The sequence below is a fragment of the Ostrea edulis genome, chromosome 4 (genome assembly GCF_947568905.1).
Source record: "Ostrea edulis chromosome 4, xbOstEdul1.1, whole genome shotgun sequence".
Lineage (NCBI taxonomy): Eukaryota > Metazoa > Mollusca > Bivalvia > Ostreida > Ostreidae > Ostrea > Ostrea edulis.
In genome coordinates this window covers 79,841,396-79,855,426 of record NC_079167.1, presented here as the reverse complement: position 1 = coordinate 79,855,426, position 14,031 = coordinate 79,841,396, and the positions used below count along the sequence as shown (strand labels likewise).

The following is a 14,031-nucleotide window of genomic DNA, read 5'->3' as shown; positions in this document are numbered from 1 at the left end:
TCAGGACCAACATCAAAGACAGTTGTTGATTTCTGGAAAATGGTCTGGCAGGAAGACATTAGTGTAATTGTTTGTCTGACAAATCTCAAAGAAGGAAATAAGGTTAGAAAGAGACTTGATATTATAGATTCAAAATCATTGATTAATAGCATGCATACAAGGGATACAAATTGTACGTATGCAATAAGGTGATAATAAACTGATCACATGGCTCTACATGTATGTAATGTGTTCTTTCTCGCAATTAATTTGTATTATGATAATAACCTTACTTGGATCCTATCTTTATCAGAACAAATGTGCCCAATACTGGCCAAATTCCAGTGACAAGATAAAGAAAGGCAACATCAGCATACGAAACCAAAAAGAAAACGTATACGCGGACTACGTCATCAGACACTTCCGCTTGCAAAACAGTACCGTGAGTCTCGCAAGTTATTAAATATTATACGTCAGCTGATAAAATGGGTTATGCTATGACCATGATTATATGAAAGTATTTGAAGCAGAACTATCTGTAATATAAAATCAAAATTGTAGAAAATGTACACCTACATCACTGACGAAAAAAGGATTACGAAGACAATTAGTTCTAGCGCACCAAAGCAACGTCATGTATCAAAATTGCGCCAAAAACATCTGAAAAATTGATACATGACGTTGCCTTTCAGATGTATGTACATTGTGACGTCATAATACGTTGTTCAACGTTAGTTGCTATGCATTTTAATAAACACGACTGATGAAGGCTGGTGAAACGGCTGAAATATTTCGAAAAGCGTTTTAATGTTTTTTTAGTATATATATATATATATATATATATATATATATATATATATATATATATATATATATATTTGTTGCTGCCTAATTTTGTGTCTGGATAGTTCAAGATTTTGGATTGTACAATATACGACGAAGATAAATTACACTACATTACTAAAGCTAATTTGGTAAAGCTGAAATTGTTTCATATTCCACCTTTCCCATTCTAATTGTGACATTAAAAAGTAACAATTAACAATTTCCACCTTCATCGCAAATGCATATATAAACACATTACTAACTTTCAAACAAAAATGTTTTTAGTGGTACGTTTCGTTTTTACATGCCTCAGTTTCAATGTTGGAATTTTGGAATATGAGAGTACCATAATATCATTAATCTGCATGACTGCTGCCATAAATGTTTGAAGGCTATAAATCGTCATTTGATTAGTATAGTGAGATTGGTATACACATGTAGTTGAATTATAAGAGTTATATTTAGTATTTACTTTAGTACACATGTACATATGTAGTTGAATTCTAAGAGGTACATTTCATAGTGAGTTTGGTATACAAATATAGTTGAATTCTAAGAGGTATATTAAGTAATGAGTTTAGTATACATGTAGTTGAATTTTAGGAAGTACATTTAGTAGTGAGTTTGGTATACATGTACATACATATGTAGTTGAATTCTATATTAGTGGTGAGTTTCGTATACATATGTAGTTGAATTCTAGGAGATATATTTAGTACTTTAATTGCTTACTGGAAATTGTTTCGCACCGGCAGCATTGATCAGGAAAAATGTATGCACGTTTTACCGTAATTAGCATTATATAATGTAATTTTGATAAGTACAAAAACATAAGGGACTTGTGAATTTTCTATCATGCTCAAATGTTGAATTATATTACCCTTTCCTATATTTAATTGAGAAATCATGGGAATAGATTGCATTCCATCTGGTAAATGTATTCATTTTACCTGTAAAAACATTCGGTTTTCATTTTCATCATTCTTTAGAAAAGTGTCTAGCAAGATTCAATCGAGTATACCAAAATCTTAAAAATTGGAAGATTACCCTCTCGCACGAGTCATGTAACTACTGATGATTGAAGAGCTTACAACTTGCATATCTTCCTTCAAAACTGTTACATTATAGTGGAGGTGATTTGCGATATTTATATTTATTTAGCGATATCATTTTAACATAAGAATACCGAATAAATGACCTGCACAATGGTGTTTATTTTTCTAGGATCACAGGGTTAAACTATAAAGTCGTTATATGCAGCAATTCTATAGAAGGTCTCTTAACACTAAGGTAGATCTTGTAGATTATTACAACTAAGACGGAAATACATCCTAAAAAGTTTCTTAACTTCCATGGCTTTGGAAGACCCATGGAATATTACTTTCACTTTACGTAATGGTTAAAAACAAATCCTTGAAAATACTTTAATAACATACCCACTCGTCATAATTGTAGTGAAATATAATGAGATTAATTCATTTTGTAAATAATTAAGATTCAAAGAATATGATGGAGGTGCTAAAATCCAGAATTTTTGAAGTCGAATTCTGATTATGAAACGTCAGAAAATAATTTGTTCAATTTATATGAATTATAATAGTTTGGTACGTATCTGCAACAGATACATTTACTATTTCTAATTCTTCATATAGGTGATTATTAACTGTTTAATTTTAGGATAAAGCTGAGCGTGACGTGTGTATGTTCCACTATACGCAATGGCCGGACCACGGTGTCCCAGAACCGTTGGCTCTCGTGGTATTCCATCGACACGTTCTGAAAACTTCTGTCGAACAGCCAGGGAAGTACACTCTCGTCCACTGCAGGTGCGTTTTACTATTTATTCTTTTTTTCAGTAGCAATATAGTATAATTCATACACTGAATATTTTCCCACTGTCAAAGTCATAACAGTGATATTTTCAGTGTGAAGATAACATCACTTCATGATAGGAATGAGAAAATGTTGGGAATGTACAAGCTAAGACACAGAATATATTCAAAATTCTGAAATTGGATTTTAAAAATGTCGCGCAACAGATAGGATTTAGTGAACTTTGATTACCTTCAATATAATTTACCATGCTAATGATGTCACTGTTGTTGAAGGTTCTTTTCCCCCAAATAATCCTATTTATCAAATATTTTTACTATACATGACTAATTGAGATCCATGTCTAATATACTAGAATGTTAACCATTGATAATATCAACTACTTCTATTTTAACCGTTGATTATATTAATGATTTCTATTTTAACCATTGATTATATTAATGATTTCTAATTTAACCGTTGATTATATCAATGATTTCTAATTTAACAATACAGCGCAGGGATTGGTAGGACTGGGACGTACATAGCATTGGACGCGCTTAATAAAGGAGGGGAGATAACTGGGAAAGTAAATGTGCAGCAGTATGTAGAAGCTATGAGAAACAGCCGTGCTAACATGATCCAGGGTGACGTAAGTTTGAGTTTTACTCCATTTCATTCCTAGTGGATAATTTTACTGGATACTTGCAGCACTGAAAAGAGCTATTATAAGAATAATTCATGTTTAGTATATCCATTATAATTAAGCGTAGCTGTGATAAATAGTATTCAATTTTTTTCTTCAAGTCTTTGGTCAACATATTTCATTATATTGATGTAATAATCCTGTGTGTGTATGATAGAGCAGTGCATCTGTTATCAAAATTTTTGTACAAATTAGCGACTGGAATTGCAATTGCATTCCAATTTCACACATACTCCACTTTCTACTATGTCTTTATCAAAAATCAATCCCCATATACACGTTCAATATGTCATAAGATATTACGAATTACGAATTACCGTTCCAACTTCCCTTTAGGGTAATTGTGTTGATAATATAAGACGCTACATAAATGTATAATAATGAAAGGTGAAGATAACGAACAGTGATCAATTTCATAACTCCTATAAGCAATACAAATAGAGAGTTGGGCAACATGGACCCCCAGACACACCAGAGGTGGGATCAGGTGCCTAGGAGGAGTAAGAATCCCCTGTCGACCGGTCACACCCGTCATGAGCGCAGTATCCTGATCAGGTAAACGGAGTTATCCGTAGTCAAAATCAGTGTGTGCCAAAAACAGCCTAACAATCAGTATGAAACACGTCAGATAGCATTTGACCCAATGATAGGTGTATTGACGAATTAGATCGTTATAACGACCATAGAATTTGTGAAATGCTGACTTCAATCGAGACTGTTGAAATCCCTGTACCATTAACTTGTATGTCAGTAGCTTGCCTCGATTTCAAAACTGACCTAACGCTGAACAATCCCATGCATCTTGAATCAGTTCAGAGATATAAACACTATTGCTGCATAAATATGGGAAGTTGACGATGGAGAAGCTGAAATCATCCCGTTTGTCATACAGCTGAGTTGTCAGTTTGCCATTGATGTCTACTTTCAATAAAATATCTGTTAGTTTGACATTAATGTCTACTTTCAATAAAATACCAGGGTGAATATAACGAACAGTGATCAATCTCATAACTCCTGTAAGCAATACAAAATAGAGAGTTAGGCAAACACGTACCCCTGGACACATCAGAGCTGGGGTCAGTTGCCTAGGAGTAGTAAGGATATCATGTCGACCGGTTACTCCTGCCATGATCCCTATATCTTGGTCAGGTAAATGGAGTTATCCGTAGTCAAAATAACTGTGCTAAGAACGATCTAACATTTGATATGAAACAAGTCAGACAACATTTGGCCCAATGATAGGTTATAGATAATGAAATTCTGTCAAAAAGGTGAAATGGTAATTGTTACGTGTGTGTGCTCGTTTATCGCTGTTCAGGTGTTTTCAAACAATTCTCATTCAGACGGAACTTCGAAATCAAAGTCGTAGATCTGGTTAGTAGCATTAAATTCTCTGTAAAGAATTGTTGGTAGATGTGCTATATCATGCATGTGTTCCTTGATATGTCACATATCATATTCCCATGGACACGAATTATGCTCCTTTGTTAGGTGACATGTTTTTATATTCATATGCAGCAGAATTTATTCAAAAACTTCTACACGAGAAGAAAAAATATTTTGCTGTGGCCTTCAGTTCGATATTTAGATATATCGACGACGTTTTGTCTATTACCAATAATAACTTTCATTCATATGTCGAATCGATATATCCACGTGAGCCCGAAATAAAAGACACCACAGAGTCGTCCACTTCTGCCTCATACTTAGATATTTTATTGAAAGTAGACACTAACGGCAAACTGACAACTCAACTGTATGACAAATGGGATGATTTCAGCTTCTCCATCGTCAATTTCCCATATTTATGTAGCAATATTCCATTATCACCAACAAATGGTGTTTATATCTCTCAACTGATTCGGTACGCAAGAGTTTGTTCTGCGTATAGTCAGTTTTTAAATCGATTCAAGCGACTGACAAACAAGTTGATGGTACAGGGATTTCAACAGTCTCGATTGAAGTCAGCATTTCGCAAATTCTATGGTCGTTATAACGATCTAGTTTGTCAATACAACCTGTCATTGCGTCAGGTCCTGTCTGACGGGTTTCATACCAATAATTAGACCGTTCTTGGCACACTGATTTTGACTACGGATCTCTGCGTTTGCCTGATCGGGATATGGGGCTCATGGGGGGTGTGGTCAGTCGAAAGGAGATGCTGGTTCCTCCTGGATGCCTGGTCCCACCTCTGGTGTGTCTGGGGGTCCGTGTATACCCAACTATCTATTTTGTATTGCTTGTGGGAGTTATGAAATTGATCGCTATTCGTTGTCTTCACCTTTCATATAGATATGTGTATTGAGTTAGTTTAGAATGTTAGATCATTACAAATAATATAAAGAGAGAAAATCAGCTTTTTTAAATACCCATTTATAATACAATTCATATTTAAGGATCAATACAGAGTTGTTTACTTGTCATTACTTGAATCATTCCGAGGAAAAGGAAGGTCTGTATCAACCAGGACATTTCTACGAGAATTCCAGGATCATTCCTGTTATATCAATCTCGGAGAAGTAGCCAATAAATCACCACTTTCTGCTGAATTTCAGGTGATTCTATATATGAATCTCTAATAAAATATCCGCATATCTTAGCCTGAATGATTTGAACAGTTTGTCGGATATTCTAGAACGATATTTGTGATTTTGTACAGTAACATGTGACACGAGAATGATCTTCAGTTTTTGTTTCTAGGCCCTGTTGTCCAGAAGACGAGAATACACACAAGAAGACTACCAAACAGGGCGTCAAAACGTATCGTCCAATTACACAGCCAGTGTTCTGCCTGGTAAACAAGTTTGTATAATACATGAATACCTTGGTGCTACAAAACGCAGTTCAGCCATCTTGCAATAATGATAGAATATTACCGATTAATGATTAATCCCCACCACAGTTGAATATTTACATTTCATGAATGGTACCACACTTTTAATATAGAGAGTTTAGAATGCACTTTCACTTTAAACTAGTAACATATACATGTAGATACATTCTTACTGATGTCTGCCGACAAGAGATCTCCAGGTGGCTCGATCCTAGGCCTCCTGCATTCCATTTTGATATAATTGCACATTAGCTATCCACCCTTTAAGTTTGACTAAATCAACTGTCATTATATGCAAGGTGAAGATAACGAACAATGATCAATCTCATAACTCCTACGAGCAATACAAAATAGATAGTTGGGCAAACACGGACCCCTGGACACACCAGAGGTGGGATATATATATATAGGGTACCCAGAGACATAAAACCCGTCTGACTGATGAATTGTATATATTTTTTCTTGAAACCATTTCAGTTGAAAGTTACATGTGTCCATTATCAAACACTAAAGGGAAGAACACCTACTACAACGCAGTTTCTTTACAGGTTTGTCTACTGTGTAATATATACAATTGTGAATAGAACATGAGGGCGGTATGTTTATCAGACCGCCCTTTTTTATAGCAAGGGGTTTATGATATACTTCTATCCTCACAAAGTAGAGTAAATCCATTCGCTGGTGAAAATGGTCAGACCTAAGAACAATCAAAAGTACAAAATGTACTCCTAGGAGCTTCAAAGATTCCATGATAAATATTAATTTCTGTATAGATAAAAACAATTCTGTCATTGTTGTTCTTTATTTTACAGACCTTATCAATTGATAACGTTCATATGCTTAAATGTTTTATGGATCTCCTTACGGGAACAGTTTATGATTTTTATGTAAGATTAATGATTGTTATTCTTATATATATATATATAGGTATACAACATTTGAATATGAAAACTACAAGATTGTTTTAAATAACCATAATTTACTACTACAAATGTATAAATCATTTACATTGAATTCAACTATTAGATACAACAATACGTACAGTGTACGTGATGGATACATTCTGCATGCTGTCTTTCATTTCATTTTCATTTTCAGTCTTTCACAAGAAATGACCATTTCATCAGTGCTCAATATCCTCTCCCAGATTACACAGAGGACTTCCTGAGACTTGTGAAGGCTTATTATGCACCTACAATTGTATCCCTGAGCCCTTTGGTGGAAATCGAATCGGTATGGTCGAGAGAGAATCCTGCAATTTGTATAATGAACAGTCTTGTATCTTTTCATTTACCAATCATTTGTCAGGTCACTGCGCATGATTCTGATGTCATAATGACGCCATGTGTAATATTTTTAGTTATATGATGTTGGACACAAGCATCAACATTATATATTGCGAGATTAGAATTAATGTGCACTTTTAAATCATGGAACATTTATATAATTATTTGATTTTAATCTTCATGACAAATGGGATGACTTCAGCTTCTTCATTGTGAACTTCCCATATTTATGTATTAATATTCCTTTATCACCTGCATATGAGGTTTGTCTCGCAACTGATTCAAGATGCGAGAACGTATTCTGCCTATGAACAATTTTTAAATCGAGACAATCTACTGGCAAATATGTTGCTGTTAGTGAGTTTCAACAGTCTCGTTTAAAGTCAGGATTTTGTAAATTCTATAGTCATGATAATGATCTAATTTGCAAATATTGCACAACCCGTTATTAGGTGGAAAGTTGTCTAGAGTCGTTCTTTACATACTGATTTTGACTACGGATTACTCCGTTTACTTGATCAAAATGGCGGATGTGACTGGTCAAAATGAAATGCTTCCTTGGCATCCGATATCACTTCTGACCAGTGTGTCCAGGTGAACGTGTTTGTCCTCTTCTTAAATATTATTTTCTTTATAGGATTTATTACATTGGTCACTCTTCTTTATTTTCACTTTTTCATTAGTCTATTTACTGAATTCAAACAAGAAAGAAATTGGCCTTGTAAATTGTACCAACGATGTTTCAATAGCAACATCATTGAACATGACTATTAATTATGTAGAAAAAAATAATGTATATCACAAAGTTGTACAGTGATGCCGTAGGTGAGGGTATTTTGGGTAGAGTGACCTCAATCGCTAAATTGGAGTAAGAAAAGGAATGTTGTATCATTGTATGCATACCAATTTAACGAATTCCGATATTTAAACTGTTGAAATTTCTACGATATGTGATTTATTAAACTTTTATTGATATGATGACAATGCTCATATAGCAGTCTACTGATAGGTATGAAATAGAAAGATTTGGTGGAGTTCGTAGTATCGAGTAAGTACATTTTCTAGGTCTTCAAACTATCCTTTCTATGTAGTTTGAATGAGTGAGTACATTTTCTAGGTCTACAAACTATACTTTCTATGTAGTTTGAATGAGTGAGTACATTTTCTAGGTCTACGAACTATCCTTTCTATGTAGTTTGAATGAGTGAGTACATTTTCTAGGTCTACAAACTATCCTTTCTATGTAGTTTGAATGAATGAGTACATTTTCTAGGTCTACATACTATCCTTTCTATGTAGTTTGAATGAGTGAGTACATTTTCTAGATCTACAAACTATCCTTTCTATGTAGTGTGAATGAGTGAGTACATTTTCTTGGTCTATCCTTTCTATGTAGTTTGAATGAGTGAGTACATTTTCTAGGTCTACAAACTATCCGTTCTATGTAGTTTGAATGAGTGATTACATTTTCTACGTCAAAAAAATATCCTCTCTATATAGTTTGAATGAGTGAGTACATTTTCTAGGTTTACAAAATATCCTTTCTATATAGTTTGAATGAGTTTCTCAGAATTGCAACAGAGATAATCATAGTTTTTAAAGAAATTTTTGAAATTTTACTTTCTATTTGTGTTATCCATTTGTATTGATTTCGGTTGTAAACCTCACAGTAAACTTTCAAAACTGTCCCGGATTTCATTTTAGAGTGATTGTTACGTTCGGTAACATAAATATTGTGTATAACTTTGTAAATGTTCAAGTAATAAAGAGGGTGTTGCACTGAAGCGGGAATTTTCCCTAATCGGAGCTCTGTGCAAGCACTCGTGACGTAGAACTGACCTTCATTCATATTTATACTCATTGCGTATTTGCCATTCAAATGCCTGAAGGTTCCCCAGTACTAGGGACAAACCTAATACATTTTATGTATCAATACATTATACATGAAGTCTAAAGATAATTTTTGAAATCGTGAGAATTAGATTGTCTTCTTTTTTCTGAGTATCTGATACAATGTATACGGTGACATGCTACGAGTGTATCAAATGTTTAATATTATATACAACTACAGTCCAAAAGCTCTTATACTCGTATGTATTATTTTCTACAACCAACAAATGGCAACTATATATGACTCTGAACATAAAACAAAATATGGGAAGTTTAATACGCATAAAGTTCAACATTATTCGAAGTACATGCACCTGTAAAACTTGATTCAACATAGCAATTTCCAACTGGAATACATATAAACTAAAACTGTTTAACGGTTATTTACCTTGTATGGCCTTAAAGTTTTTCTTCCAAAGCTTTGCATAGTTCACAACGGGTTTTCGTAAAAGACACCATGCCTTTGTCAACAACTTTCATTCGGAAAAACATACAACTTCTCTTTAGCAGCCTTAACTAATAAAACACAGGTATTGCATGCTGTATTCGGCATGTTTCTTGAGAGTCCTATTCACAAACTAAACAGTGTCCAGATTGGTGCTTATTTCAAACTCGGAACATGGTAATAAACAGAGATTTGGCATGAAACATTTATAAAAACTAGAAGCGTGTTTCAATTGAGAAAAAAACTTTAGATGGAAAACGTAATATGAAAAAAAAAATGTGTTCGTGAGGGTGACGAACCCGGTCGTTTTAAAAATAGAAAACATCTTTTCAAATAAGAGTCGACAACTTTACCATTGGACCACGCAGTAGACCATATATTACTAAGGAAAATTAACGTACATGTAAAGTTGAATATAATACCAGTGAGTTCGTTTCGATTTTTATTTAATTTACAAAAAATGCCCTCGTGAAACAAAATTTCAAAGGGATAGTTTTTAGAGGAAAACTCGAAGAACATGTTCATGCTAAATTTATTTTGTTTCACGGAGGCAGATTTTCTGAAATTCGGGGATACCCCTCTATTTTAACGCTAACAATCATATATATCGCTTATTGTTTGATTGAAACTCGAAATATTTTGGCTAATTTTGTCAATACATGTCATTTAAACTTATTTTCGAAAATTATTGAATCAAGACATACGTTCCAATTGGTTTTATCATATATTTGAATAACTTAATTTTTTCGAACTTTCATGCAACACATTTAGGGAAATTAACATGAGACGTGCAACACCTTCTTTGTGCTGTTTCATTGTACTCTATTTCTGAATTAATATCTACGATCTTTCAACTCGACATAAACACATGTAATTACAAAATGCAAGCAGTCTAGACGAAAATACCCTACGCTCCTTGTGCAACCTCAAAAACCAATCAGTCATTGCAGTTACATACATGCTTAAAGAGGATTTACGATTAGCATGAGCTTCAAATTTTGTATTGTATAATCCTTTCGTTATTGTAGCCATGCCCACAGTTTGTGTTTTCTTTTTCAGTCTTCACTTTGGCTTCCTGCTAAAAATGAAAGCAAAACGGTTGGAGCATTCACGACTAAATTGACAGATTGTACACAAACAACCACAGTCACCAAGACTAGCATTACTTTACACCAAAAGGTGTCCATTTACAAAGTTTTCTGATGATTTTTTCTTTTTACATTTCATGAAGTACTGTTTGATATCTAAAATCCAAGATTCGTTTCGTTTCAAACACGTGATGCAGGGAGCTAGTGGCATGCGCGTTTGCGTACTGGAATGTAGAAGATGGAAAGGAGAAAGCGACTCCTCAAACCGAAGAGTTTTACTTGATCTCATCAACGAAGCAAGGGTGGAGGAAATGACCCACCCCGAGGGAAGGATTCTGGTTCTGTCGAGGTTTGATTTCATTATGTTTTGCAAACATATGTAATATCTTAAGAATTATTTGAAGATCCAGACATGGGGATTAAAGGAAGACTAATTTGTTCTAGAAATAACACAAATTTACCCGGTATAACACTTGTGAAAATTATACATCGCTTCTAATAAAAAAAATCTTCCAGAAAACGAAGAGTAATTTTGTCGCAGAGCAAATGAATTCAATTCATCAATTCTATTATCATCAGAGTAATGTGATAAAATTGTATATTACTTAGTGATGGGGCCAAGCGATGTGGACAATTCTTGGTTGTATTCAATGCTCTGGAACAACTTACCATGGATACAGATGTGGACATATTTACAATCACAAGACAACTCCAAATCCGACGGCCAGAGTTCATATCTTCTTTGGTATGATTGAAATACTTTCATTTTCCACTAAATTTGTAAATACGATTTCTTTTCCTTTGCACATCAAATGTACAGAGAACTCCGTGTTTTTCTAATTTCAGGAAGAATATCAATTTTGTTACGAGTCCATTGCTGATCATCTCCAAAATGACACAGTGTACGCGAATTGCTGAGGACCAAAGAGACTGTGACATTAAACGCAATGAATTACATCAACCACCATCCCTCCTATATAATAACAATGGAAACACATTGAAGAATTTTTTCATTCACTGGAGACCAGTGTTATATATGTAGTGGTATTATTAACTCACCCACACTTCACTTATTGTATTTGCTTGTTTCTTATTAACTATTCTTCCGCTTCTTGTTCTTCTGCCTTAAAATGTCCGCAGCCGTTGTCCGTAACCAGTAGATGAAAGTATTAGAAATTCAAGGATGTGATAAGCAATATATCTAGTTGTGTAGAAATGTTTTTGTTTTCAGATTAAATGGGGTTAAATTATATTTTGGGGGTGGGTCCAACATAGAACTATGTGTGGAAAAATTAGTTCCAAAATTCAACAGATATAACGTTTTTTTTTCAGTTTTAACAACATTTATTCAGGTATATAGTCAGGCTTTTACACAACCCTTACAACCCAACCTGACCAGGGGGTACAGGGTTTTAAGAATTGCAACTCTTTCGCTCACACATTCACACGGACAGACATTCATACTAAACGAAGGCTAGAAGTACAGAAAATAGAAAAAAATGACAATGTACTCTGGCTGAGTTCATAAATATCATACTATAATAATTAACAATAAGATATATGATGTAATACCAAGGTTGTTATTTAAAAAATACTACTTTAAACACACTATTGATTGAATATACATTTACCTCACCTCTTACGAAGAAATAGAAAAAAATATAACAAATGTATATAATACTAAAAAAGAAGCATTCTAGGATATTTTTGTTTTAACATAGTTTCCGTTATACTTGAGCTAATGTTTCACATAATTTCTATTTCTTTTCAAACTGATCTGTATAATTATATTTAATTGCAATTTGTTTTTCTACTCTGTATACATTAGTCCAAGTGGCTTTAAATTTACTCAATGACAAACAATATCCTGTTCATTTGGTTAAGTATATATAATGTTTCAAATGATAATTTACAAAGTTTACCATTTTTATTTTCGAACATCCAAGGATAAAAGTTTTCTTATCAGTTATAATATCGAATGAAAAGGTTTCAGTAAACCAACATTGCACATTTCTTTTAAAAATGCTGACTTTTCCACAACCATACATAATGTGTTCCAATGATTCTTTCTCCTCTAAACAAAAAGTACATAAATCGTTGTCTGATTTCCCAATCATTTTCAAAAACGTGTTTGTAGTTAAAATTCTATGATTTACTCGATATTGTAGCCATTGTAATTTACTATCTTTTGTGTTCATAAAAACACCCTTATGAATTCCTCTCCATTCTTCACTAGATATTTCAAATTGTTTATCCCATTTTTTGGTCCAGTTGGTTTTTCTTTGCTAGAATCAAATATTTTGTAAATTTTTCTATTGTTGGTTTTATCATCTAGTAAAGGTAAAATGTGTAAGGGAATAGTTGGTTCTTGTTCGTTAATCAGATGATCAACATTAAAATCTTTCATAATTTTTTTACTGCTTGTTTTACTCCAAAAAAATAGTTTTGATATCAAACATTGTTTTGAATTGAGCATAAGTCATTATATTTCCTTCCTCATACAGAAACGAATTTGCTAAGTAAATATTGCTTTTAATCCATTCCTTCAAAGACATTGATTTTTTATCTACTCTAAGTTTTTCATTGTACCAGAGAACAGTTCTACCCATTTTTTCTTGTGTCAATGCATTTTCAAAACAGTTCTCCAGTTTTTCCCCCAAGAATTAAAAACATATCGCCAATTTTTATTTTTTTTTTTATTTTTCAATATTCTTTAATGCATATGTTGGGTCATATCTAATGACCTGACTAATATTGATATCTTCGCCTATGACAAATTGCCATTTTGCTGAACTCTCCAGCAATTTTTTAACCCAAGATATTTTTATACTTGCAATAAAATTTTCTATATTTATCATGTTTAAACCACCCTTTTCATATTCCTGGGTAACTATAGACTTTTTTACTTTATGAACAGGACTTTTCCACAGGAATTCAAAAAATAGACAGTTTAACTGGTCAATAGTGTCTTTCGATGGATTCGGTAAGGAAATAAACAAATGTACAATTTTTTAAGATTGCTAGAGATTTTATAACAGTTATGCGGCCAATTGGAGTCAGATTTCTTCTTTTCCATTGTTTTAATAAATTCTTAATAGAAGCAGAGATATAACTTGAAAAATATGATAACGTCCTGGGGTCTTCGGAAATGAGAAGAAGATGACAAG

General features: G+C 33.4%; 1 protein-coding gene across 1 annotated transcript in view; it reads left to right on the top strand.

Annotated features, from left to right (window-relative positions):
- LOC125669351 (receptor-type tyrosine-protein phosphatase epsilon-like) overlaps positions 1-13,719 on the top strand; it is a 30,515-nt gene extending 16,796 nt beyond the window's left edge. The window contains exons 15-26 of the mRNA XM_056161495.1: positions 5-102; positions 293-421; positions 2,482-2,630; positions 3,133-3,268; positions 5,719-5,877; positions 6,023-6,116; positions 6,633-6,703; positions 7,254-7,388; positions 10,836-10,955; positions 11,062-11,213; positions 11,474-11,609; positions 11,711-13,719. Of these exons, the coding sequence (XP_056017470.1) occupies positions 5-102; positions 293-421; positions 2,482-2,630; positions 3,133-3,268; positions 5,719-5,877; positions 6,023-6,116; positions 6,633-6,703; positions 7,254-7,388; positions 10,836-10,955; positions 11,062-11,213; positions 11,474-11,609; positions 11,711-11,782 (1,451 nt within the window). The 3' untranslated portion in view covers positions 11,783-13,719. The remainder of the gene's footprint in view (positions 1-4; positions 103-292; positions 422-2,481; positions 2,631-3,132; positions 3,269-5,718; positions 5,878-6,022; positions 6,117-6,632; positions 6,704-7,253; positions 7,389-10,835; positions 10,956-11,061; positions 11,214-11,473; positions 11,610-11,710) is intronic.
- Positions 13,720-14,031: the final 312 nt, after the last annotated feature.